We start from the raw sequence: 27,804 nt of genomic DNA, 5'->3' as shown, positions 1-27,804 counted from the left end.
TCCATTTGTATACTGTACATACGACATCTGTCGAATGGAGGTTTGGAGTTTGAATTTCAAAATGCAGTTGACAACAGAAAACATTGATTTAAAATATTTTTTTTGTTGATATTTAGATTGTTTCGTCATTTTTCAATCTTATCTGCTTTGGGAAAATTAAATGGCCATTCACAACAACAAACGCTGACTTAAAAATTTTGTTTTGCAGAATCATATTTGGGAATTATTCTTAGAGTTCACCTCCTATGGAAGTTTTTTATCACATTTAAGGTAAAAAAAGATATTTTAAAAATTATAACAGGCTATAAAAGAGGGACGAAAGATACCAGAGGGACAGTCAAACTCATAAATCGAAAATAAACTGACAATGCCATATGGCTAAAAATGAAAAGGACAAACAGACAAACAATAGTACACATGACACAACATAGAAAACTAAAGAATAAACAATATAAGTGTTTCCCGTTTAAACTGTTAAATCAATGATAACTATTTATAAGATTAATCAATGACATAGCACGTGTACTGATTAATGTCAAAAATTTAAATGTCTTTCATTCTTGTGTATGTGGCATGATTGCAAATGCGACAGCTATCTACAAAGACCAAAACCTAATCACATATTCACATTAACGATTCTAAAATCTGTCGATACCTGTATGTTTGCATTGTCCAAGATCATGTTTTTTCTGATCGTTAATAATGACGTCTTTACACTAATTCCATTTGGACGTCTGATATGTACTGATTGATACTTTTGTCTTAAATACATGATGTTTTTATTAGTTGTTACTGGCTTTCATCTAGCTATCAGTAGCTATGAGTACTCTGACATATGTACTGTTTTCTGTTGTTCTGCTTTGTACTTGATGATTTAAGCCATTCTTAACTGATTTTTATGAGTTTGTTGATATTTAATACTGTTGAACCACTGTCCCCGGTTAACTGAGAGGATCAGGGTGCCCGCTGATAGGTTTAACCCCGTCATGTATGTACCTGTCTGAAACCAGGAGCCCATTAATTAGTGGTTGTCGTTTGTTGCTGTGTTAGCGTGTAGCATAATTTTATTATGTATTGTTTCAAAATAAATCAGGCCGTTAGTTTTCTCCTTTGGATTGTTTTATATTTGTCATTTCGCGACCTTTATTAGCTGACTATGTGGTATGTTCCATGTTGAGTTCTGCACATGTACAGTGACCTGTAGTTTCTAACTTCTATGTTATTTGCTCTCTGATGGAGAGTTGTCACATTGGCAATTATACCACATCTCCTCATCTTTATATTGACAATAATACTATGATATGACTTGAACCTGTGAAAATCCTAGCATATGCTAGAATCTATAGATTGTATTTGTGTTGCCTATACATTATCTGAAAATGATTGAGGCAATGTAAGGTATCCTGGAAATGTGGAATTATTATTTCTATCATTTCAATCAAATGTTTAATCTTTTATTTTTATTTCAATCAAGGTAATTTTAAGTATGTCTGTCGGAAAACTATAGTTTCGTTCTAAATCATTAATTTTTACTTCTTTATCGATTAAAAGGCATCGTGAGAAAAGTAAACATCGGCGTGCATTTGAAGGGGTATAAAATCCTATAAATGATATTTATACAAAGGTGCAGACTATCATTCTTAAAGCAATACGTTATCACAGGAAACGATTTGTCGTCATAGGTGGCGTGTCGCGTTCTCTTGATGAGAAACTGGTAAAAATAATCGGACTATCTGATATTGTTATAATTACTCAAGGATTAAGCACATTTATTATTTTGCTTTCTTGAATTTCATTATCTTATTTTCACTTCAAGTCATAAACACATGTTGAATCAAAACATTGTATTTTGCAGGTTACATAGGAATCAGAACGAGGCTATTGTAACCAAATACCAGCAAACAAAATGAACGATATGAACAACCAATTATGTCACCCATGCGAACGACAGGAGAAACAGGAACCCGGAACACACTGGTGTATACAGTGTAATGAAAGACTGTGTAGATTTTGTTTTGAGTACCACAAAGTTCTTAAGATCACAAAAGATCATTCCTTTTTATCGACTAATGAATACTTTTCTATCGCTAAGATACTTGAAACCCTACAACTTTCCTGCAAAACCCACGAGGATACGCCTATACTTTACTTCTGTTCATCTCATGAGGTGCCATGTTGCATTTCATGTAAAAATAAGGAACACACAATGTGTTGTATTGTCGAGATTGCAGAATTGGTCCAAAAACCAGAATATGAAAAACAATCAAACGATATAGTTTCTAGCATTACTAAAGCTACCAAAACATTAGAAAACATCAACAAAAACCGTTCAGAAAATCTAGAACAAATTGACCATCAATATAAACAATGTAAAATGCATGTACAAGACAAAAGACAACATTTACAAAAAATACTGCTTGATCTAGACAATACATTTCAGAAGTTTGAAAGTGAATATCAAATTAAAAGGCTTGTAGTTCAAAATCAGATAGAAAGTTTCAGCTCCAGGCTAGAACATATGAAAGACATGCAAAACATGATGCAAACGTTACTAAAATTCAAACAAGCGAGTCCCGAGCAATTTTTCCTAGCGGAAAAGGTCATTAAGGAAAAACATGTTGAAGATGCGTGCAAATTACGACAGTCGGTAAAAGAATTATCGACATTGCAGTGTAAATATTCAATTGTATTCAAACCTGATGAACGGAATGAAAATATATTGATGATTGATACAGTGTCCTTCAAATCATTACCGTGCGATATTGAAAGTCTTGGATTTAGCATGCATGATCAAGATTCTTCGACGGTCGAAGCCGAAGAGGAAATTCAATTACAAACTCCCTCAAAATCTCAAAAAGAATCGTCATTGTTAACTTCCGACTGCGTGGTTTCAAACTATAATGAAAGTGCAACAGCATTACAGTCTTCTTCTAGATGGAAAACTGAAACCTGCTTACAAGTTCCTGAAAACGATCAGTCCAAATTAAGAAAACATCTCAGAATGCCTAGTTTGAAATATAAAAGCAATTTTCATATTGGAAAGAAGAATTCAAACATTGATGTACGTTGTATAATATTACTCCGAGATAGCAATATAGTACTTGCCGAAAGATCGCAACCTCGACTTTTGACTTTTAACATGTCAGGTTCTAGATTAAGTGAACTTTCGCTTCAACTTAAGCCAGAAGATATGACTATTGTTCCAAACAATAAAATTGCTGTTACAGTAAGGAAAGCGGTTTTAATAATAGACGTTTCGAATCTCAAATATCTACAAATAGAAAAAGAGATTACACTGCAGAAATACTGTCATGGAATAACTTTTATAAATGATACTCTTTTTGTAAACTGTCTTGACAGTCAACTTGCAGTGATAACATTACATGGGTCTATTGTTAAGAAACACACATATTACGGAGGAATCTTGGATATTGCAGGAAGAAATGGGGACATTTTAACTGTAAAACGAAATTCGGAAATCGTTAATATGTTCAATGTATCTACTACCAAAGTATTGCAATCACGATGTGCAGGTTTATTCGGAGCAAACAGCATTGTAGCAGATAAAGATGGGAACATTTTTATAACATGTGATTATTCGAACAAAGTTTATATGCTTCAGAAAGGGCAGTATAATTGGAAATCTGTTCTAAACGCTGAAAACAAAATTGATTGTCCACGTGGTATTGCCTATGATGCCTTAACCAGCGATATTGCTGTTGTCAATAATGCAGGAAAATCTGTTTATATCTTCAACATGACATTTGAATCATCATAAAAACAGTGATAATGATACAGTTTCAATGAAAAGAAACTTATCCGTGCAACTTCTTTTTTGTTATTGTCAAAATATGAACTACATTATAAAGAAACAGTATGAAAGCAAGGTAACAATACAAATAAAATGTTGATGAAGTACAGTGAGTCAATGCAGTGACAAAAAAAATAAGGACGAAACTGGGAAATATCTACGAATGATTTAAAACTGATATTGAGCTAAAAAATCACTGTCGAAAATCGAAAGTGTTTCTAGCGGTAAGCAGTCATTCAACACTGGAAGAATTCGTCATAGAAATACCTATCAAACATCCATGACAAATACAAAAAAAAAGAATGTTTGTCAAGACAAAAGATAAAATTACAAAAAGCCTACATTCAATTAAAAAAAAATTATATAATAAACGCAACATGAGACCTTGCAAAAACTTAAAAATCTTTATACATATTCGCTTTTTCGATTTATTAGCACTTTACCTATTGGTGATAAAAAAAAATCTCTGGTAGAATTAAAACTGGGGTAAATGTAATTCCTCTATTAGTTCAAAAATAAAGGCAACGGTACTATACTGCTGTACGAAAGTCATAAATCGATTGAGAGAAAACAAATCCGGGTTACAAACTGAAACGGAGGGAATCACATCAACTATAAGAGGAAAACAACGAAACAACAGAAACACTGTCAGTGTGCAAAAAAAACGACAAGGAAACAAACACAGATACGAACTATAAGATAACAACTGCTATTTTTCTGACTTTGTACAAGACATTTTAAGAAAAAAATGGTTTGGTTGAACCTGGTTTTGTGGCTAGCCAAACATCGCGTTTTCATAGCAATGTTAAATAAAACACTTAAGTGGCAACATTAAATGACAGGAATACAACTACAAATAAATGCAAGAACATTCAGGAGATAGAAATACACAAATAAACGATATAATAGTACATTTCGACATGATAACCACTGAATGAAAACGAACACGTAAAACAAACCAGGACAGCACATAAAAACAGCACAACAGAACCACTCGCCAACAGTCATATTCGAGAATAGGTCATGCGGTTCTTTAGCAAAAAGGGAGACCAGACGATGTAAATGGTAAACCACAATTCAAGACGTGGTAAAAATGTCCTTAGTTAGTTTAGAAACAGAAACATCATTTGGATAAACTCATTCGTGATGGTGTCCATAAAATTTACGTGTGATTTTTAATCTTTCCTCCTCATAACTTTGTTGGAGAAAGAAGTAAAATCGCTAAAATAATGAACTACGAATACATTCAAAAGGGAAAATCCTTAATCAAATGGCAAAATCAAATGATAAAAAACATCAAACGAATGGACAACAACTGTCATATTCCTGACTTGGTACCGGCATATTTAAATGCAGAAAAATGTGAATTAAATCTGGTTTTAAAGCGCTAATCCTACTTGTACGACAGTCGCTGCCTGCCTGAGGTCGCTGCAGGAGCAGTTTTTTCTGAAGTAGAAAACTACGAGATGTTTTCTCTGAAAACAACCAAAGAAGGATAACTCTAGTGCTTGAATATCAGTAGTTGATATGTTGTCTTTCTGAATATATATATATATATATATATATATATATATATATATATATATATATATATATCGGAAATGGGTCGCTTTAAAGTTCCATATTTGCTGTTATAACTCATAAGTTTTTAACAGACTAAGACGTCAAAATGAATTTATTACTGTCTGTATAGACTCAAAAGTTTCTTCGGAAGAAAAAAAAACTTTTATAGTTCAAATTGATATATGTGCATGAACACTTCTTGAACTTTCCATAATTAGTCCGCATTTTCAATAGAAACAAGTGACAAATTAAATATGCGCCTAAAACAACAATTCTGACCAAATACGATAAGAAAGAAAGAAAACACGGGAGAGCTCCTACATGCAGAAACAGAGAAAACTGTCAAACTTATCCCTTGTAGATTCATTTCCCCAAGGGTATCACCAGCCCAGTAGTCAACACTTATGTGTTGACTTGAGTTATCATCGATCATCGATATGTTCATAATTATAAATTAACTGTTAACAAAACTTTGAATTATTGAAAAACTAAGGATTTTCTACCTCAGGAATATATTACCTTAGCTGTATTTGGTAAAACTTTTAGGAATTTTTGGTCCTCAATGCTCTTCAACTTAATTCGTACTTTATATGGCCTTTTAAACATTTTTTTTATTCGAGCGTCACTGATGAGTCTTATGTAGACGAAACGCGCGTCTGGTGTAAATATAAAACTTTAATCCTGGGATGGTGTTCTCGAAGCTATCTTAGGATTAGGACGAGTCCTAAGACCATCTTATGACAAGTCTTTGTCCTAAGTCGTGTTCTCGAAGCTCTCTAAACTTAGGATATATCACATTTTTCGTCCTAACTTTAGGACACCTAATTAGGTGTCTTAAGAACATCATATCTTCATCCAAACTTTTTGCATGCTTTTTTCTCATTTTTTTACGTGAAGATGAACATGAAATGAAACGCACCATCGGTTATTAACTCGTATACAGAAATTGTGCATGATTTTAAACTTTGAACTTCGTGTTTTACAATACGATGACACTACGAATTCATTATTCTCATTTCAAAACAAATTGTTTTCCAGTTTAAATCCCGATCCTTTTTGATATTATTTTATAATTACATTTGAAATTATGCATTTTATCAAATACATGTTATTACAAAATTTCGTAAACAATTTTATCATATGGTTTCGTCTTTAATAAATATTTTATCAAACAATAACTTTAACTATTTAGAATTTCGCACATAGGACGTCTTAACATAAGATGTGTCTGAGATAGCTTCGAGACACAACTTAAGAGTGTCCTAAGTCGATCCTAAAATTGGTCTTATCTATGACTTAGGATGAATCTTAGGATACTTTCGAGAACACCACCCCTTGTATCTATGATGAGTTTATTTGTATGAGTTTTCCAATTTTCATTATCAACTTTATACTTTTTTATACTAATTATACAATTCAGTCATCTATGTGCAGACTCGCTATGCGACGGATGAATTCTAGTATAAATAAAAGGAAATATTGAGTATAAATTGTTCTTGCACATAATTAAAAGGTGGAGGACTCAGATTTAAACCAAAATAGTTCATTTCTCACTGTTTACCTGTACTGGTCAATAGAGATGAACCTTATAAGGCTGTTGTCTTTTGTCACACTTTATTATGTTTGGTTATTGAGGGAACTTGGTACTGATGGCAGATCTACCAAACCTATTTGCAAATTTCAGAGATGAGCGATGATGTAAATCTTAACATATTGTATAGTTTGTAACTAGAAAAGTTAACGCGAGGTCACTATAGTTGTACATGTAAGTCAATGAAATTTGGTATACAGATGACTTTACATGTGTTCGTACATTATTGTCCTACATGTATGTATATTAAATGCTCATAATCTTGTTTAATCCTGGCACATTCTGTATGTTCCCGTCCAAGCCAGGAGCCTGTAATTCAAATATTGTTGAGTGCTGCTGTTTACTTTTATTGTCTTTCGTTTGAGCTGTTAAACATTTTGGCATCCTTTTGCCCTTAGTATCTTTATACATAATCTAAATTAAGACTAGCTCCAATTTGAAGGCCGTGGGGTGACTTGTAGTTTTTATATCTTCCTTCTTCGGTCTCATTGGGACTCATACCGGGGTACCACATCTCCTTGTTATTATTTTGCTCATTGTCGAAGTTCTTTGAAGGAACCTATAGTTGTTTTTATTTTTGTATGTCTTCTTTGCTCATAATCATTTGTCTGTGTCATCACCAGGCGTCCGTCGTCTCCACAAACTTCTGTTCTCCAAAATTCTTATTTTCGAAACTTTTGAACGGATTTTAATTAAATTTGTTTGAATGTTCCATGAGGAATCTTGTTTACAAATTGTGTCTTAAATTTTGAATTGTCAACGTTGCTAAAAATATAGCATCCTGCAATGTCCGGCGTAAAAATGATTAGTATATATATAAAATAGAATTGAGAATTGAAATGGGGAATGTGTCAATAAGACAACAACCCGGGGAAAAAAGAGATGAATACAGCTAGAAAATCCCACACCCGAAGGCGGGCTTCAATTCGTCCCTAAACATATATGTCTACTTGTTCAGTAATGTGTTCTAGGATATTGATATTATGCACTTGAGTTCATGTTGTTTGATTTCAAGTTTTCCTATGAGTAATCCATTTGAAGTGTGTTTTGTAGATAGGCCAACTAGCAATTTCTAGTGTATTTACATTTTCCTTATTGTTTTGGGCTCGACTTTGTATACATGTACAAATTTGATTTCAGCGGGATCAATTAAGAAAGAAACCTCCTAGTAAAAATTGGTATTCAGCGGGATCAAGAAACCTCCTTTTACAAATATAAATTCAGTGGGACTAAGAACCCTCCTAGTTCAAATTGAAATTCAGTGGGCTCAACAACCCTCCTAGTTCAAATTGAAATTTAGTGAACTCGTGATTCTTCCTAATATATATATATAAATTTGAATTTCAATATCTATTCGTAGAAATCATAAATATGATTTAAACTAATTAAAATCCAGTTCAAAATTAATTCCAACGTCTACTAATAGAATTGGAATATCCAGATTTGTACTAGATATGAGGGGGGGGGCAAGGGGGTCCCAATAACAGCAAAACAGTAAATTGATTTGGCTTAAAACATTTGGTTTATTATGATTTGTACCAAAAATATACAATTATACAAATTATAATTTTCGACATAAAATCACTTAAAACTAAACAAAATTACTAATTTCTGTGTTTGTTAAAGAAATATTTAATAAAAAAAAAACAACATTTTTGGGGGGAGGCTAGGATGAAAAAGTTGTTTCCTGCATTTTTTCGTTGTAATCTCTGTCCTGCTTATTTATTTTTCACTCTATATGGTCCTGCAATTTTTTTTTTTAATATCCTCATGTTTTTTTACATAAAATGTCTCATCCTGCCTTTTTTTACTTACCCCCTCCCCTACCTATAAATCAAATGGTAGCTACTTAATAGAAATGGGCTGAAATTGACAATTTGGATGATGGTTATGGTTATTTGTACAAATTGTAATTTGTACAAATAACCATAACCAAATTGTAATTTGTACAACAAATGTGTACAAAGTCAAAATACATATGATGGGTTGTATGTAACTGGAATCCTGCAAATACGTGACTTCCATATCACCAGTGGAAAGACCACAATCGATATAAGAAGATGTGTTATAAGTGCCAATGAGACAACTCTCAAACCAAGTCACAATGTTCAATTATCTTCAATTTCTACTTAAGATTGGCTGTCAAAATCCTAACATTCCAATTTCCAATAACAGTTAACAATAAATACAATGTCACAATAACAGATAACAATAAAAATAATAGTCCCATAACAGCTAACAAGGAATATGACAATAACAGCTAACAGCAAATAAATTTTCAGAATAACAGATAACAAAGAATTAAATAACCCCATAACAGCATAACAGTTAAACCCCTTGCCCCCTCAGATATGAGGATCTTGAATTGTACACGGCGATTTCTTAAAAGACACAATAATAAAAAAAAAAACAAAATTGTGTTCATACATGTATACTTTAAGGTTTACTCGATCAAATTAAAGATCGTTAAAGATAGTTCAAAACTTGAATTTCGACTTTAAAATTTAAGCAATAATCGGACTTTTTAACTTATTTTTTTATTTATTGTCTTTCAGATTCAAATTGTTTCATTTAGGCTAATGATATATGTCTTCAAGGCTTTACCAAATTTGACAAAAACGCAAAATTTTCAATACAGCAATATTTTGCACTGAAGAATCTTTTTATTTCGATCTTAAGGAGTTACTTTGAATAACTGTTTATAAATAGTTTCATGAAAGTTAATGTTTTTTTTACCAGATTTGGCTTGTACTAAAATATAAATAATCGCATTTTGTTATAATTCATTTTATTTCCTACTAGTCAAGTATATAATTTGGTTAACTGAAACCGTAGTTTCATTACAACCCATAATAATTAAAACTACCAGAAACCTCCTAGTACAATCGGGATTTTCAAATTTGTATACTATAAGATATTGTAATTCTGGTTGCACTAGGTCCTATGCACAGTAACATGAGTAATGCCTATAAGTAAAAAAAAATTGTATGTAAGACGGAGAGAGATAATGGGCCTTCTATATGGCAGAACGGCTGAAGTTAGACCGCTTAAATTCGATGGATTCATTTAAAAATAAGATAATGAATGGGGTCCTTTATTCCTCTGTTCTTTATTTTTTAAGACGTACAAAACTTATTTTTAAAAATAACTCTTATTCCATAAAAAGTAAAATTCTCAAAGAATGTTTTTCTGTAGATGATCTGTGAGGGGGGCATCTATATTATTTCTTTATTCAGTATATCTCAGTCATTTTTGTAATCAGTATTGTATCACCTTAATCTTTTTATTTTCCGCAGTTATTCTCTATTTTTAATTTATTTTGTTTGCTCATTTTTCTTTACTGATTCAAGCCCCCCCTTAAATTTAAATGTGGCGGACAAAGAAAGCTTGGCCTTTTTCAGTTCAGGCGTTATGCGAAAGTCACCGAAAGAAATAAATGATAAAGCTTGATACAGTAAGGTCTATTGATAAATATTACACAACTGTCTGACTAATCATATGCGTAAAAATATCGACTGACTTGTACTGTCTAGAAATTCCTCGTCAAATTATCGCGTGAATATACGATAATGTAAGATAGGTCACGTGAGAGCCTCTTAAAGAGGCAAAATGGCGGTCGTTCAACCAGTGACAATGCCGAATGGGGATATCCAAGATCTACCAAATACACCGCCTAGACATGACGCATATGACATAGCTAATTTATTAGACCAGGTAGAAATAGCAAATAAACCCATTGTCCGCACAAATATTTAAATATACATGACATGAAAGTTGAATTTATGTAATTTTCTCCCGACATCAGCCATAATTTGGTTTCCATTTGTTGACAAGTAAAAACATTTTTCTTTTGCTAATGTGCATGAGACGTAGTTGAAAGTAGAAAATGTGATCAGAGGTACATTTACAAGACTTGAAATACACAAGTCATGCAACTTAAATCTGCTATTCATACCCAGATATGTTATTGCTGCTTTTTCAGTCATGTCTGTCAACCTAGCCAATATTTTTTTAACATTAAAGGCTATCAAATCATACTGATTGTACCTAATAGCACCTTGATCAACTGTTAAAAGTTCATTCAGATAAAATATAACGTTCTTTGTCCGCTAATTACCAGCTATGCAAAATGCTGATGTACAGAATATAACTCAAAGGATGCGTTGTAAATTTATATCATGTGTATAGTTGGAATCTGGGTCCGTTCGCGCCCATTCACGTTCGCACCCTTTCACATTCACCCCCTTTCACTTTTGCACCCTACACATTCGCACCAAATTTTATTGGTTAAGGTTCATCATAACAAATGGACAAATATGGCCGTATTTTCACCTCAAAAACTACTATGTGTACAGACATGTGTACAGACTTACCTGTGCTGTTTGGAAAGTTTTAATGCCTAGCATCCACTAGATATATAAAAGTTAAATCCATTTTGTGTTTAAGAAAGATAAAATCTCTCTTGGTTTTTGATGGGCATTTTTTTTCCTTTCTGCAGAAGGTGTAAAAATAAACAAACACCTGAACTACTTTGATACTGTCCACTCACTGACTCAGATAGACTCTTTAACTCACCTATAGTTGGGAAGATACCTCTTGTCCATGTCAATTAAGGGCAATCAAAACAATACAAACCGGTTTTTTACCTGAGGGAGCATCTCATAGTTGTACCACAACTTAGTTAATTTTCACACCTTTTGCAGGAGGGAAAAAAAATGCCCATCAAAATCCAAAAGAGATTTTATCTTTCTGAAACACAAAATGCATTTAACTTTATTATATCTAGTGGATGCCAGGCATTAAAACTTTTCCAACTTCACAGGTAAGTCTGTACTCAGAGTAATTTTTGGCATGTAAATACAGCCATATTTGTCCGTTTGTTATGATGAACCTTGATCCTTGGTTTTGTGTTTAATAACTTTGTAATCAAGTGTTGGCAAGTGTATTCCTATAAAGTATATATTTGTTGTCATTGTTCTAAATTAAAGTGAGACAACATGTTTTTTTGTGTTGTTTAAATATTTATCTTGTTTTGGTTAAGTGTATTGCTAACTTTTATTTCATTGTTTCAAAATAAAGTATGACAACGTATTTTTTTGTGTTGAATAAATTTTAATAATTTTTTGGTTAAGTATATTGCTATGATTTTTTGTTTCATTGTTTCAGATCAAAGGGGCCAAGTTGTTAAATTCTTTTGTGTTTTTCATTTAAAATCTTCGAAGTTTTTACTCATACATGCAGTATTTACATCAAATCAATTAAAAACAACAATGTTGATTTTCTAATTATTCAACTGGAATTTTATTTAGAATTGGGTGCGAACGTGCGAAGTGTGAACGTGTAGGGTGTCAAAGTGTATTGGGCGCGAACGAACCTGATACCTTATAGTCGCTGTCTAGCCAAGGGATTTTTTTATAAAATATTTCATGTTATCAATATTGTTCATTTGAGATGATATTATTTTTCACTTACATTCATATGTACATGACTTTGCCATGTTAGATGGCACCTCTAACATGTCTAGTTTAGGTGTCTTTGTTCTTTTAAGACCCAATCAACTGTCTTGTCTCAATGTCCGATTTGGATTTGTTGATCATAAATTAGTTACATGTAAGGGCAGGTCATACCTTATGGTATCAGGTCTGTTCGCCCATAGAGTCTGTTCTTTAGTTTGTCCTCCCTACTTGCATGACTTGTACTTTAATCAAATAAATATTAATATTTAGGACTTTAGAGTCAGGGATCTCCATGACCTGTTTTATGATAGCAGGCATTCAAATATCTCTCAAATCTTCAAATGTTACCCTCCATTGTCAAAATTTGTTTCGTTTTTCTAGCAGCTGCTGTTAATTTTGTTGGCAATTATAATCAATTAACCTGTATGTTATTTAAGAAATAATTGATGCGACCTATACTTTATTGTAGTTTTAACATAAATTGTAGGTAGACATTATATTCGTGATTATTTTTTTTTACTGAGCGATAGTGGAGATCCCTGTTAGAGTTGAATTAACTTTTTCAGATATTTGTACATGAATGTTGTATGACCATGATGACCAGTATAAATGTTTGAAAATCACGAAAGCGCAGGGAAGTGGATGGCTTGTTTTGCAGCATTAATTGTACAAAGAGTTTGACATAATAATAATTCTCACTGCATAGTTTTTGGGGAAAGACGGCTTCAAGCCGTCAATCCCCTATGGGGTTGACCAGAGTGACATCCCCTCACATCATTCATTTTGTTTTTAAAGTGTGGAAAACCCACCAACAAATCTTACTGAGATTGAAGAAAAGGAGACACACAAATGAATAGATTGACTTTAAACACTTTTTTACACATTTCCCTTCTGTTTCTCGTGAAATTATTGTATCTTGAGCTCTCCTTTACACTATTTAGGTTTCTTTTACAATCTGGAAAAATCAGTTTGACGAGATATTCTAAATATATCCAACCTACATTATATTGTAGTGACGTCATTGTTGGAATGCCACACTGCGCAGAGGCAAGGATATCCTTCACTGGTTATTTAAATCATTCTCAGAGATCGTGCACTAATTAAAAATTGGTATTTGTTAAATTTAAACATAATTTTGTTTGCTGTAGATGATTCAAACATCAACATGCAATACTTTAATTATTAGGTCAATAACTTTCAAAGTAAACAAAGTCTGTGGGGATACATGAGATTGGGGGGAGAAACGATTTTTTCATTTTTTTTCTGTAAAATTCTGTTTTGAGAATCTTCCTCCAATTCAGGAGCACCTCAATTGATGAGTAATTATCCACTAAAATAAAAGTTAATGTATCTGAACACTTAAAATGTGACATTTAGTATATGATTAGTAGTCTCCCATTAGAACTAAATTTGTGTATCAACATAATCATTGTAATGGTAAAAAAATAATTAAATTAAAAATGTTGCATTTTGTAGTTTAAACAAATTGAAATCATGAAATGTACAAATATTTCAAAATGTAGGATCTGCATAGATGCCAACCATTACGATTTTTCCGTAGTTTTTCCGATTTTGCGATAAAAACTACGCTATTACGGTCAAAGTCAAATAGTTACGGATTCCCAATCATCGACGTTCAATTTTGTAAAACGCGGATTTTTATCATTACTTTTCCGTCCTGGTCCAGTATTTAGGAAACGCCAATGTAATGCTTCCGGTTTCTCGGGAGTTATCAACCTATTGTTGGGTAACTAACTGACTTCCGAAGAGGCAAACTTGCATTTTATTAAGTAGCTTTCCCCCTTTCTCTACTTCTCCTTGACAAAACAAAAATGTTTGAGTCGAGAACATCTGAACAATCAATGAATGGAATACATACTACAGACAACATGTTAAATGACAAATTTTAGTGTACATCACTTTGCAACCACTCGTCAGTAATTTTTATTGGTAAATGCACGTTTATGAATGATTACTGAAAACTTTTCAAAAATGCGGAAAATTTGATAGTTTGTTACTGATTGTGTCAAAAGGGGGTTGGCATCTATGGATCTGGAAACAAGCTTCTCACAGTTTACATCAATCATATTGTTTTTATTAGTACCTGTATCCCTGTGATGAGAGCTGTAACTGGGAACTTAATCATTGGAAATTTTAAACTGAATAGATTTTTCAGTCCTAACTTTCTTGAGAAAAAAAATAAAATTTTAAGAGTACTGTCACAAAACATGGAAAAATCGCCCTAGCCTGCAGTTCAGTGGTACACAATTAAGATTTCAAAAAAATGTAGTTTTTGTTAAATGACAGAATTCAGTTGAATTTTAGATAATTAACTATCAACTTTAATCGAATGTTTAGATTTAGAAGATGCAGATATCTTCTTTTGGTCCAAATTGAATCCTAAACTAAGGAAAGGAAATTACATTAAACAATAATTGATTTCAATATTGTCAACCTGTTCTTTTTTTCATTCTAAACCCCCCTCCCCCCAAAAAAAATTAATAATATGGAAACAAGGGCCGTCTTTCCCCTCAGAGCTATTTAGCTCTTTGATTAAAAGTAAACCATTATACGTTTTGGTCAAATTAAGGTCTTCAACACAGAGCCTTAGCTCACACTTAACAGCAAGCTGTAAAGGCATTAATGAAACGACCTCCAAAATAACAAGTGTAAAACCATCATGACCATTTAAACATGTTAAAAGGGAAAACCAACGGTCTAATCAATATAAAAAACGAGAAATACTTAAGTTCCACATCAAGAAAAATATACATGTTGTGTACATGGAAATATGGAGTTGGTCAAGGATTTCCAAAAATACAATTTCCTATCTCACCATGCTCTCAAAACAACCTTCTATATTTGTTAATCACCAATGATTAATGTTATGTTTAAACCTTTTGGTTTCTCCAGAATTTACACATTGTAAATTGTAGGCTACATGAATCGGAGAACGACATTTTAGCACATTGATATGATACATGTATTTGAGCAAAAAAAATCAGATGTTTTAGCGCCAAAGTAGAACCCATTTTAGCGAAAATTAAGATTGTCAAAGCCCATTTTAGCGAAATATGTTTAACCCATTATAATATACTTAGTACAATGTAGTATAATAAATTAAAAACTCTAACATGTCTAACAGACTCAAAACAGCACATAATGTCTGAAAGATTTAACCAAATGCTAAAAGTTTGTTCTAGCCTGGAATTTAGATCCTAGAGAATGTATATGTAATGGGCTCGTGATATACCCCCTGCAAAATTCTGTTGATTTGCATTAGGAAAGTTCTTTCTCTTTCTCTTGTCTAGATTGTGATCACGGTGATGCACATTCATCTATACTTCGTATTTTTGTACATGTTTTTGTTTGCAATTTGGTAATAGTATCAAGAAAAACGTAAATAGCTGGGTGACAACTATAACATTGCTCATTATAATGGTCATGGAATGACTCTGGACCATTGTTTACTCTGGACCATTATTTGTTCCCTTTGTATTACACTGAACTTCTGCCCAAAGCTTAGTGAGTATTTTCAACCAGGTAAGATTTCGCTGAAATGGGCTATCTAAAATACAAGTGAACGGATTAATCCATCGCTAAAATGGGCTCTAATGTTGGCGCTCAAATTATCCCTAGTAGTTCAAAATTTTTTCGTTAAAATGTCCTGCGCCCACATGTACATGATGTATTTATTGTTTCTTTTGGACTTTTTATACGCCCGTCAAAATTTTGACGGGACGTATTATGGTATCAGGCCTGGGGCCATTACAATGCAATGTAATGCATTACATTACAATTACTTTGTGATTCTTCCATTTCAATTACAATTACAATTACATTTTTTCTCACATGTAATGCATTACATTACAATTACTTTGCCTGTGTAATGCATTACATTACACATTACTTTTTCAATATAAAAACAAAAAGCATTTAAAAAACAGGTATATGTACATATGTATACAGTGTTAGGTACATAGACTTCAAATACTGGTTAATTAATATGTCCATTGCAATTTATCATCATAAGTGGTTTAAATGTGATGCCATTATTAAAGAGAACAGCGATCAGTTCTGTACACCTTTCCGGCAATACTTAAAAGCCTTTCTACAGGAGCTTATGTGTGGGAAATGGCTAAATACTTGATAGCTGTATTAGCCAAAGAAGAAAGGCACACTGAATTTGACTTCCATTATTCCAGTGCATTGATTGAAATTTCTTCACATGGCTCAGACAAGTAGATGTCAACATCATGTACTGCACCGTACCTGTGTCTATACCCTTTGATTGAGTAGTAGGAGGCATGAAACTGAAAAAGTCACTTTCAAGTTTCTTAGGTGGTGGTAAAAAATAAATAAATTATCATATATAATTTTGTTTCTAACATTGATCACTTAATCATTAAGACATCATTAAGGATTTCAAAGGGATGATAATAAATGTGTCATTAAAGGATTATCTTGTGAAATGCCTAAGGGTTCTGTGAGGACAAACATAAGTTGAGAAGATTTGATTGCAATAAAAACATTGTGGTATTAAATTAGGTGAAATAACAACACAGACAGGACCCAAACTGTGTTTTTAAAGGGGAATTAACTCAAATTTATTGACCACAGTCCGGTGTCCGTCCGCCTGTCCGTCCGTCTGTCCGGCGTAAACATGTCGCAACGTAACTTGAGAACGACTTATCCAAATTTCATGAAACTTAATATAGTTGTTTCTTATGATGGTCAAATGATCTGTATACTTTTTGGTGAAAATAAGATTTAAACTTTTTGAGTTACGGCACTTTATAACTAAAACAAGGGTGTGTTTTTTTCACATGTCGCACTGTATCTCAAAAACGATTCTTGATTATGACTTAAAACTTTAAACACTTAGTTATATTAATCTCAATATCTGTATACTTTTTGGAGTTGATTCAAAATTTCATTTTTGAGTTATTGAGTATTTTGTAAAAAAGGGGGAGGGTTTTTTTACATGTCGCGCCATATCTCAAAAATGATTTATGATTATTGCTTAAAACTTTACACACTTCTTTGTTATATTAATCTAAAGATCTGTATACTTTTTGGTGATGACTCAAAATTTTATTTTTGAGTTATTGAGTATTTTGTAAAAAAGGGGAGGTTTTTTTTTACATGTCGCGCCGTATCTCAAAAACAATTTATGATTGCTTGAAACTGTACACACTTCTTTGTTATACTAATTTAAAGATCTGTATACTTTTTGGTTTGATTCAAAATTTTATTTTAGTGATATTTGTAAAAAAAAAACAGGGTGGGGGGGGGTTTCACATGTCCCGCCGTGTCTCAAAAACAATAAATGTTTATTGCTAAAAACTTCCTCAGAAACTATTTATGATTATTGCATAAAACTTCCACACAAGACGTCGGGTGTATCATGCGCTCATGGCGCAGCTGTTTATTAGATGTTGCTGTACACTCTGAAAGTTTCTTAAGATCATTGTAACTTTTTTTTAAATTGTTATTTTGATTTTGCAGTTAGTATTACGGTACAATGTATTTCCTTTAGTTTGGTAAATATATATGGTTTACCTATTCCTAAAATGGGACTGTCCTCTTCCAAATTTATTGTAATAATGATGTAACATTGCTCATTTTGTCATTTCAGATTAGAAATATACAGAACTTGTTGAGATTAACAAAAGAAAATTTAGAAGCTTTAAATGCTAAGTTTGGAAGTAAACAACAACCAGATCCTATGTATTTACAGGTAATGATATTGGTTAAAATAAAAATGTGTCTGACATATATTATGCAATAATAAGATAGCTTGATTTTTGTTTTAAACAATATACACATACAATCGATATACTACTGATCCTTATTCTTGTGTTAACTTTGTTAGTTCTTTGGTGCTATATTACAAACACTGTTGTTATGAGAATAACAATCTTCACACATAGGCAAAATGTAAAAAAAAAATCATGACATTAATTATTTGTAACTCAATAGGAAGTGCGTAAGAAAACAATATACATTAACAGATAAATTTACAAAGACAGTGTTGGCTTAGACTGATAACCTTGAAATACAATGCTTTCAAACCGTGTCAATTTCTTAAATGTTAGAACTAAACATTTTAATATGTGTATTTACCAAAGAAGTGTCTAGACTGCGAGGTTCTCATCAAGGACCCAGTTTGAATATAGGCAACAGTAAATCCATTTCTGATATACACACTAAGATAATAATATAAACAAAAAACAAAACAAATGAGGGATCCATATGAACCAAAAAAATAGACTAGGTGCACCAAAGTAGTTAGTGTAATTGTTCACAGTCTCTTATCCAGATCTGAGAACTGTTCTGGCATCCGAAGTCCATGGCATAGGAAACAAAATGGTAGTTAGCAACTACCGTGGATTCAGTTATATTTATGGGTACAAGTTTTCATGGATATAAGAAAAAAATGTATCACATGGATACCTGATTTTGTGATATGCTAAAATTTACATACCAGCCTATTTATAGCTAAAACGTGTCAAGGAAACTTATAAATACTTTATTGAACATTTGAACTTGTCATTTGCCTATACTTGAGAAGTCCATGAAAATTGGTACCAAGCAAACAATTAATCTACAGTATTATATAGGTCACTGAATGCCTTCATCAATGAGTAAATTCATACAGCATAGCAAGATATAAAATGCCCTTACATTCAAAGCTAACAACAACTTATAGAAAAAATGTGTCTATTTTTGAAAGCATCGATCAGTCAACCAATTGGTAATGGTGACCAATACACTTTTAGAAAAAAAGGTAACATTTTCCTTGATTTTCAAATAATTTGGCTCTTTGCTAACTTTTGCATCATTTAGTCTCCCTTTGTAGGTTGTCTCATTTGCTATAATACCACATCCTATTTTCATATTTTGTGCATATATATGTTATTTTATTTACTGAAATGAATACATTTAAGTATGATTAATAACTTGTAGTATTTGTATTTGTAGGAATATGAAGCTTTAGCCAACAAAATCCATGAACTTCAGGAGAAGGAGTCCCAGTTACTGACAGACTATGAACAACATAGCTGTGAACCTTCACCCCCTGAAGAAACGGAACCACCTCCCCAAGCCCCAGGGCCAATCCTTCCAATTGTACCACAACCTAGTCCAACACCATCAAGACCCATACTTCGAGTAAACTTTCCAAATGACCAAGTGTCTTCGGTAGGTTCAAATATTGTTTTGTTAAAAATACACATGTATGTTTGGCAAAAAATATAGATACAATACATAGAAATAGTATTGAAATTTTCAACAGTCGTTTACATGGTTAAGATCCAGATTGTTGGTTGTTAATTAAAGTTCTTACCTCACATCAATTTCCATTAGAATATTGAAGTTTTTACAAAACCAGATAACTTTTATGCATTGTAAATACAGAAAATTCAAATTATTCAATTTGTTTACTTTCAAATTTGTAATCATCATTGTCTGTCTTTTTCAGGTGAGAATAGAAGCAGGTAAAACATTAAAAGATGCTTTGAAGAAGGCAATGAGTCGACGAGAAATTGAAGCAGAAAGTTGTGAAGTCTATGATGTTAGAACAAAGTAAGTATATAAACACCTTAAAAGCTCACCAGGCCCAAAGGGCAGTTACTGAAATGAAGATGCTACATTTTCCTTTTATGTAAACTGCTGTAAAACCTTATCATTCTAGTTAGATTTTGATCTTCTAAATTCTAGAAGATAACTTAGAAATTGTGTAAATTTGAAAACTATTATTAAGATTGCTAACTGATAGATGAATGGATAGCGAGTTATTGCTTATGATGGTCTGATTACTTTTTTATTTCCTGAATGTTGCGCCTCAGGGTATATGGTTATGATCTTTGAGTGCCTGAAATACATCAGTACTCAGCTTAGTAGGATTATTTATTATGATCTTGAACTTGCTATATGGTCACAGTCTGTGCCAAACTGTTAAAGTGTTTTAGGGCTTATCTGACCCAAAAAGAATTTTGAACTTTTCTACTAAAAAAAAAAAAAGTTCTTGTCTGACCGAATGACTTTTTGACTAACATTTAGTTGGACAGACAGAGTTTCGGACACACTGTGGTCAGTCAATGATTTCTCCAGAACACTGGTATTAGGACATTGTTATATTCAAATATGTTTCCATGAATATTCAACTAGAAACCAAGTTAAGTGCAATGCTCTCTATACACACACTTACAATTTTCAGCCAAATTGAAAATAAATGTTTTTTTAATACAAAAAAGAATGTTTTAGTTTACCCACAGTTAGCTGTAAGGATGTTTATTATTTTTGCAGAATGCCAATTTCCTGGGATATAGATATTGGAAGTTTAGCTAACAAAGAATTGAAAGTTCAGTCCAAATCTCATAGACCTTCTGTGTCGGGAACAACTTTACCGATGTTTACACATAATATAGTAAGTAGATATTTCTTAGACCTTGAACATCAAGACACATTTTAGAATAATTGATTTAGATCTAAGTGATATTTTTTTTATTAACTTATGGTGCAGCTGTTAAATAACTTATTTGTTGAATCTGTTGTTCTTTTTTTGTCGAGCCTTTGACTTTAGTCCAAAAAGCAGGACATAGCGATCCTACATTCTGGCAGCAGCAGCGGTGTCCACAAATATTCACTCTGTGGTTAAAGTTTTTGAAATTTTAATAACTTTCTTAAACTATACTGGATTTCTACCCAACATGGACAGAAGCTTGTTTCTGATCATAAGATAGTATCCAGAAGTAAATTTGGTAAAAATAAAATTCCATTTTTTCCGTATTTATTTTGTAAAAAAATTAATCTATTTTTCAGTATTTAACTATTAAATGGACTTAGATTTTCTGCCAGGTAACAACACATTTACTCTGTGGTTAAAGTTTTTAAAATTTTAACAACTTTCTTTTGGATTTGTAACAAACTTGGACAGAAGCTTGTTTATGATCAAAAGCTAGTATCTAGAAGGAAATTTTGTTAAAATTTTGTACCTGTGTATCTGTATTTTACTTATAAATGAACTTCGTTTTTCTTTCAGTTAACATTACATACAGTCTGCAGTTAAAGATTTAAAAACATTTATTAGATTCATAGACTATCCTGGATTTTTACCAAACTTGGACAGAAGCTTCTTACAATCAAAAGATAGTTTCAAGAGGAGTAGTTTTATTGATTTTAACCTCATTTTTGTTGAGCCAGCAATTAACAGCAAAAGTAGGCGAGACACTGGGTTCCCATGGTTCCGCGGAACTCTTATAAATTTTTTCCATAGAAGTGTTTTTGCATCTTTTCTTAATTATCCTTTTGGAACACATCCAGCTGTTAAAATACCATAATAATGACCTGTATAAGTTATTGAAACTTACAAGTTTGTGAAACTTATGCTCATGTTTACAGAAAACATAAGAATTTGTATATTACGTTCTAATTTTAATTAAATATTTCAGGTTCGTAAAACATTTTTGCTTTTAACATTCTGTGATGGGTGTGGCCGATCCTTATTCCAGAGTCTACGCTGCCAGACATGTGGTATAAGATTCCATCAGCGATGTATAGACAAAGTCAACCCAGTCTGTTCTTGGGACAGTATGAAAGAATGGGCAAGGCATAAGTATGTCATATGGAAAAACTTGAATACTTTTCAGGACATCAGGTTTAATAAAGACATTCTGTATGATTGTCTCCAAATTATTGCTCCTTTAGACATGTTAGAAGAAGATTTTCTATATGTCAAAAATTTATTCCAACATGTTTTCATCAGAAATGAATCGCAGGCAACAAACCAAACACACATGTCAACATGACTTAACTGAAAATTCACTTGCATTCTAAATATGCATATTTTTTTATACTCGATGAAAGAAAGTTTTCTGAGCTTTTAAAAAAAATCTGCAATGATTGAAAATTTCCCTATCATATTCTCATAGATAGAAGAATTGAGACGAAACCATAGAAGATAAAACTTAACAAAATGTAAAAGCACTGAAATGATGAAAAAAAAAACCTCATACATGTATTTTTAAATTTAACCTCACACTAGGTAATTAGAAATCAGTGTTGTTTATTAGGAAATAACATGTTTGATTTTCAGTAAACTTCCAGCGGATACATTCACATCATCTTTTCCCTTTAACAGCCGAAATCAGTCAATTCCTGTCTCACCAAATACACCTCAGCGCAGCAAACCTGCCCTGGGGCAGAGGGATCGATCCTCCTCAGCCCCTAATGTGTGCCTAATTAATCCGGGTGAGATCTCTCATGAGGTAAGGTTGTCCCCGTCAATATTTGCTGTAATCTTGTGGTGTCCCTTCATTTATTTTTTAGTACCTGTCGGACAGCAATTTTTACTGGTATTTAAAACAATGCACTGTACTGCTTAACTGAATGTTCAAGCATTCATGATATGTATGTACTCTAATGTACTAATCTAACAAAACTTTACTATCCAAGCTTTCGGTGAGGCTGAATAAATCTGTAACGACATTTATTTAAGTGAATTTTTTTTTTTAATGTTTCTAAATTTTAAAGTTCCAAATTTAGGTCATATGACCATGCTACATTTATTCAGCCTAAGACTTCTTGCAAATGCACAGAAATTGCTGTCTGACGTATTGCTTGTTTTCTTGCAGTGCCTTGTTTAGTTATTAGAAACTAATGTTTTTATTTTTGATTTGTCGTAGATTGCCGCCGTCTCAACCGACACATAAGCCATTGGTTACCCCGTTACGACACGTATCTCGATCTGAATCTGTACCAAATGTTTTTTCTCTAGTCCAAAGTGATGAGGTAGGTTATACGAAGATGGGATTCCTGTACTTGTCTCAGTCTTAAGAAGGCATTAACTATCAATGAACTTGCACTAAATTAGTATGGTAGTTTGTGGTAATCATTTATAATAGTAGGGATTCAATTCTAATACCTTAAGGGGGCTCGAAGTTTCTATCAGAAGTGCCGTATTTTTTATTATTTTATTCTTTACAGAAAGTGAATCAAATTGGTTTAAAAAAAAATAGCGGGTCAGGGACCATTTAAGCTCAAAATTTTACTTTTAAACAGGTATGTAAAAAGGACCATTTTTCAATGAAATGATAGGGAAAATAGAGATGTTGACATATTTTTATCAGAATATCATAAAAACTTTCTATGACACTTGGTCCATAACTGTAATATAAAAAGCTGAAATTTAGTTTCAAAGAATGAACAAATAAAAAACATAGGTGATATAACTACAATGATTTAACATTTCTAATCAATCAAAATATTAAAAATAAATAGAATTTAGGACATTTTGTAGGACAAACTATGCTTTTCGTGTGCATTGTAATTCATGCGTGAAATTATGCGCAGTCGATCACCTTAAACAAGAAATTTTTGGAATACAGAGAACTATTAATAAATGACTAGTGTTTTTACATTTTTTATTTAAGCCTAAAATTTTTGAAAATCATTCAAATAAATTGTTATATGAGCCTTGATAAATAAATGAAGAATAGAAAGTAAAAATTCAATTCCCCCACAAAAATTGATTTAAGGTTACACTCAGCACATTATAACATAAAGTCTTATTGTAGAAGTGTAAATTTTAATACTAAATTTAATAAACAATACAGTAACATTGCACCAAAGACAGAGGATTGATTTCATGGTTTAGTATGACTCCTGTTGACAAATTTTATCTAAAGTTGTTCACATTTGTTGAATAAACAATTAAAAAAATCACCTCTGTTCGAAATGTTTAAACTTTTCCTTAATAAATGGTGTAGTACATAAGAATATGTAATGATCTGTTTCAGAAACAAAATTTAAAAGACATTAAAGCCAAACTTCAAATTGATATTTAAATGCAAACAGTATTCAAACAAACAAGATTGACTTGTACAACTGTACTGTAGATTGAGTAAAAATTAAATGCGTAATTTTGTCTAGGAATGTGCATATAACTTAAAGAGCAAACGATTTGATACATGTATATATTTCAGTCTTGTATTAAATAAAAAAGAAGAAACATATTTAGATAAAATATTTATTTATATATTTAAGGTGACAGGAAATACACAAATGCCTTCTTTTGACACATAAGACATAGCTACAGGATGTTATTTTAATGGGATGGAAAATGTTTTAATAAATTTATATGTGTCTAATTTCAAAGATTTTTTCTGTCCTTATAAATTCTAGCAGCTTCCCTGAGGAAGGTTCCATAATATTTGATTTTTTTTACAGAAAATTTGAAATATCATCAGATTTATTTTAGAATTGATTTTGATAATTTTTTTATCAATTTTTTTAATAATTTTATGTGTCGATCTTTTGTTTATTTTATTTTTATGTATGTTAGAACAGTATAGCCATGTATTTATTTTTATTTTTGGATAATAAGTGCAGATAGTGCATATTATAATTGATATTATTGCTTGCAATTAGTGTCTCCCTTATATAGAATCACCTAGCATGATATAATTGTCAACATAACCTTCCAATGACCATAGTCCCATAACTTATGACAATTATCATTGGAAGTGGTGACCATATTGTCAATTTTTATTTTTAATTGCTGTATGCATTATTCTAAGTTATTCCCCTTTGCTTTAGATGTATCAGTATTAGTTATATATTGTATATATCATATTGTTTATACAAAACAAAATAAGTTTTGGCTCTGTAATATGTGAAGATAATAGTTGTAAGCCATTTTTATCTTGTGAAACATTTGACGACATTGGTAGTTAGCTATCCAGATTTATGTCAAAATACAGTCTACTGGAAATTGTGGAATAAATCTACAACTTTCACAAAGTTTATAAATTTGAATGATAATGGAGTAGAAGTTCCAATTATTTCAAGCAATATTTAGGCCTACATTTTCCTTTAAGAACACTGCTGTTGTGTAGAGGGTTCCTCATCTAGTACATGATTTAAATTGGAAAAAGGTTGCATTATTTGGGGTTCAAGTTTTGAATGTGATGAACTTCATGCTGTTTTTTCCTTTCACTTTAGTGTAGAGTTTTTTGAATTTTAATTATTTGATCAAATATCCATTTAATATGTTCAATCTTTGGGGTAAGACATACATGTTGTTCCATAAGCTTTGTCAACCCTTAATATTAAAACTTTGTTGGGATGGGGGCATATTGCAATAACTTTTTAAGTCTATCCCTTTGTCTGACAAATATTTTCACTTTTCTCCGAAACTACTTAACAAAATGACTATATATTTGGTTAGCATCTTGTAAGCGTTAGTTAATGACTTCCTGATTTCTGATATTTTGAAATAAGTCGAAAGTCCTCTAAAGTTGTCACAAGTTTATCCAATACTACTGAACAGATTGACATCATATTTGGTCACCAGCACAACAATGTTTGTAATGTACGAGCCATTTAGGAATCTGTATGGCACCCCTACTTCCTGTTTTTGATACTTTGAATTAGGAGTTGAGGTGTGCTTATATTAGCATAACAACTTGATAGTTAATATTTAATTTGAATTTTGGTGTTTTAAAGCCTCTTTAAAGCACTGTATTTAGGCTATTTCGTGGCGGCTAGTTTTTATTGGTGGAGGAAGCTGGAGAAAACCACCAATGTTCGATAGGAAAACTGACAATCCTAGTTACTTGGTAGTTAATAAAGATGAACTTTATGCTTTAGACAGTTGCTTTTAAATAACTAAGCCTTTCAGTCTTCAGTTTTAAACAGAGTAAGGGGATCAATTCCTTTAGCCTCTTCAGTGACTTTTTTGCATTAAAATGATAAACAGGCAGGTTTTAGAAGTTCTTACCAAGGGGTATTCACTTTCATAAAAAACATGCAGTTATAAATTTTTACATTTATTTTTGGTCAGAACAGAAGACAAGTTTCTATGTTAATAATTTAATTTAATTTAATAGCTTTATTGAGTATAACTTTTATTCACTTTAGAGAGATGCATATTTTATATATCTGTTATTTGATATTGTTGATTTTATGAAAGAAGAATAAGATCAGTTTTTTTTAGTAGGATATGATGGGAAGGTTTAAGTGTACAAGAAGTCTTAATGGTTGACCTCTAAGGATAAAATTTACAATTTTTTTGGCTATTTTTCTATACAAATAAAGGGTCAATACATTATCTTTGTCCACATTAATAAGGTTCTTATATTGCATTCAAAAAAACATTGTAAAATTGTATATTCTATAAGCTGTATTGCTTCTGAATAAAGTACAAAATGTATTATTATATCTAAAAACAAATATGTTAATTTAACAAACGCAGACCATTTCTTGATAAAATGATAATTAGAAGTTATCATTTCTTCTTAGGAATTGTTATGTTGAAACTCATGTACAAAACAGTATAAAACAATAACATAAGCCTAATTCAAAGATTTTGTGGGTTATTAATTTTTTGAAGTTTTTGGTAAACTGTTGATAATATCGATCTTTGTCACATGGATGACAATTTCAAAGGAAACTTCCCCAAGTTTAATAAAAAAAAAATCAGCTTAAAAAACCCAGAATATTTTATAAGTTATAAAATTGTATGCAAAACATTAATTAATAAAATGCAATGCATGACAAAGACACGCTTTTAACTTCAATTTCTTGAATAAACTTTTTCTTATTCCTATAGAAACATTCGTATGACTATAATGCAATTATCCTAATGCTTAGAATAACTTTTACATCAAATGGTCTCTGGTTGAAAGTTTTCTTATTGACAATCATGCCACTTCTTGTTTTCATTTTTCTGACTGACTTGAATTTTGACACAGTTCTTGATTGCTCACAAATTAATATTAGTTTTCTCATTTTAAAATTGTTTTTAAAACTTGAATATGGTAATAGCAGATTTCATTTTATAAAGCTTCAGGTTATACAAACTGAATTAAAATATGTAAATAAAGATTGAAGAACAAGTATTGTTTGTGCCTTGTTATTATATATATTTTGAATTCAATATAAAGTACATAGTTATTTGACTAATAAAATATTAATAATTAAAAAAATTATAAATGATCTTTTTAAACATGTGCAAGCAGTATTGCTGTACTCTCTGAATGGCTTAGAAATGGGTTTTCCAACAATGAAAAAATAATGAGAATGTCAAACCCATATTTTAATGAATAAGTTAATCAAAAAATGTAATTACAATTTAAGGGAGAAAAAGCAAAACCCACACAAAATTCCATTTGTAGATACATTTTCCTTGCAATGGGAAGTCTGTATTTGTGTATAGATAATTATATGCTATGATTAATATGATTCCAGGATAGTAAAGTATTACAAGAAGCCACAATGAAAGATGGAGGTGAGTTTATGTATTTAATGGAGTAAATCTATATTTACAAACACTTTTTCATATTTGCACCTCATTTGCTGGTGTTTTTTGGGAAATTGTT

At 31.7% G+C, this 27,804-nt stretch overlaps 1 protein-coding gene and 1 long non-coding RNA gene across 2 annotated transcripts in view; both read left to right on the top strand.

Annotated features, from left to right (window-relative positions):
* The first annotated feature begins 211 nt into the window (after nt 1–211).
* LOC143045264 (uncharacterized) lies at nt 212–3,918 on the top strand. The gene is made up of 2 exons (XR_012968927.1): nt 212–270; nt 1,856–3,918. It is a non-coding gene; the product is annotated as an uncharacterized LOC143045264 (long non-coding RNA).
* Nucleotides 3,919–10,535: 6,617 nt separating this feature from the next.
* LOC143085034 (serine/threonine-protein kinase B-raf-like) overlaps nt 10,536–27,804 on the top strand; it is a 32,348-nt gene continuing 15,079 nt past the window's right edge. Inside the window, exons 1-8 of the mRNA XM_076261172.1 lie at nt 10,536–10,679; nt 18,060–18,161; nt 19,406–19,624; nt 19,905–20,008; nt 20,732–20,852; nt 21,877–22,040; nt 22,521–22,692; nt 27,674–27,713. Of these exons, the coding sequence (XP_076117287.1) occupies nt 10,575–10,679; nt 18,060–18,161; nt 19,406–19,624; nt 19,905–20,008; nt 20,732–20,852; nt 21,877–22,040; nt 22,521–22,692; nt 27,674–27,713 (1,027 nt within the window). The 5' untranslated portion in view covers nt 10,536–10,574. The remainder of the gene's footprint in view (nt 10,680–18,059; nt 18,162–19,405; nt 19,625–19,904; nt 20,009–20,731; nt 20,853–21,876; nt 22,041–22,520; nt 22,693–27,673; nt 27,714–27,804) is intronic.

The sequence above is a fragment of the Mytilus galloprovincialis genome, chromosome 1, assembly GCF_965363235.1.
Source record: "Mytilus galloprovincialis chromosome 1, xbMytGall1.hap1.1, whole genome shotgun sequence".
NCBI classification, from domain to species: domain Eukaryota; kingdom Metazoa; phylum Mollusca; class Bivalvia; order Mytilida; family Mytilidae; genus Mytilus; species Mytilus galloprovincialis.
The sequence above is the reverse complement of the archived record's forward strand: the minus strand, read 5'-3'. Positions and strand labels throughout refer to the sequence as shown.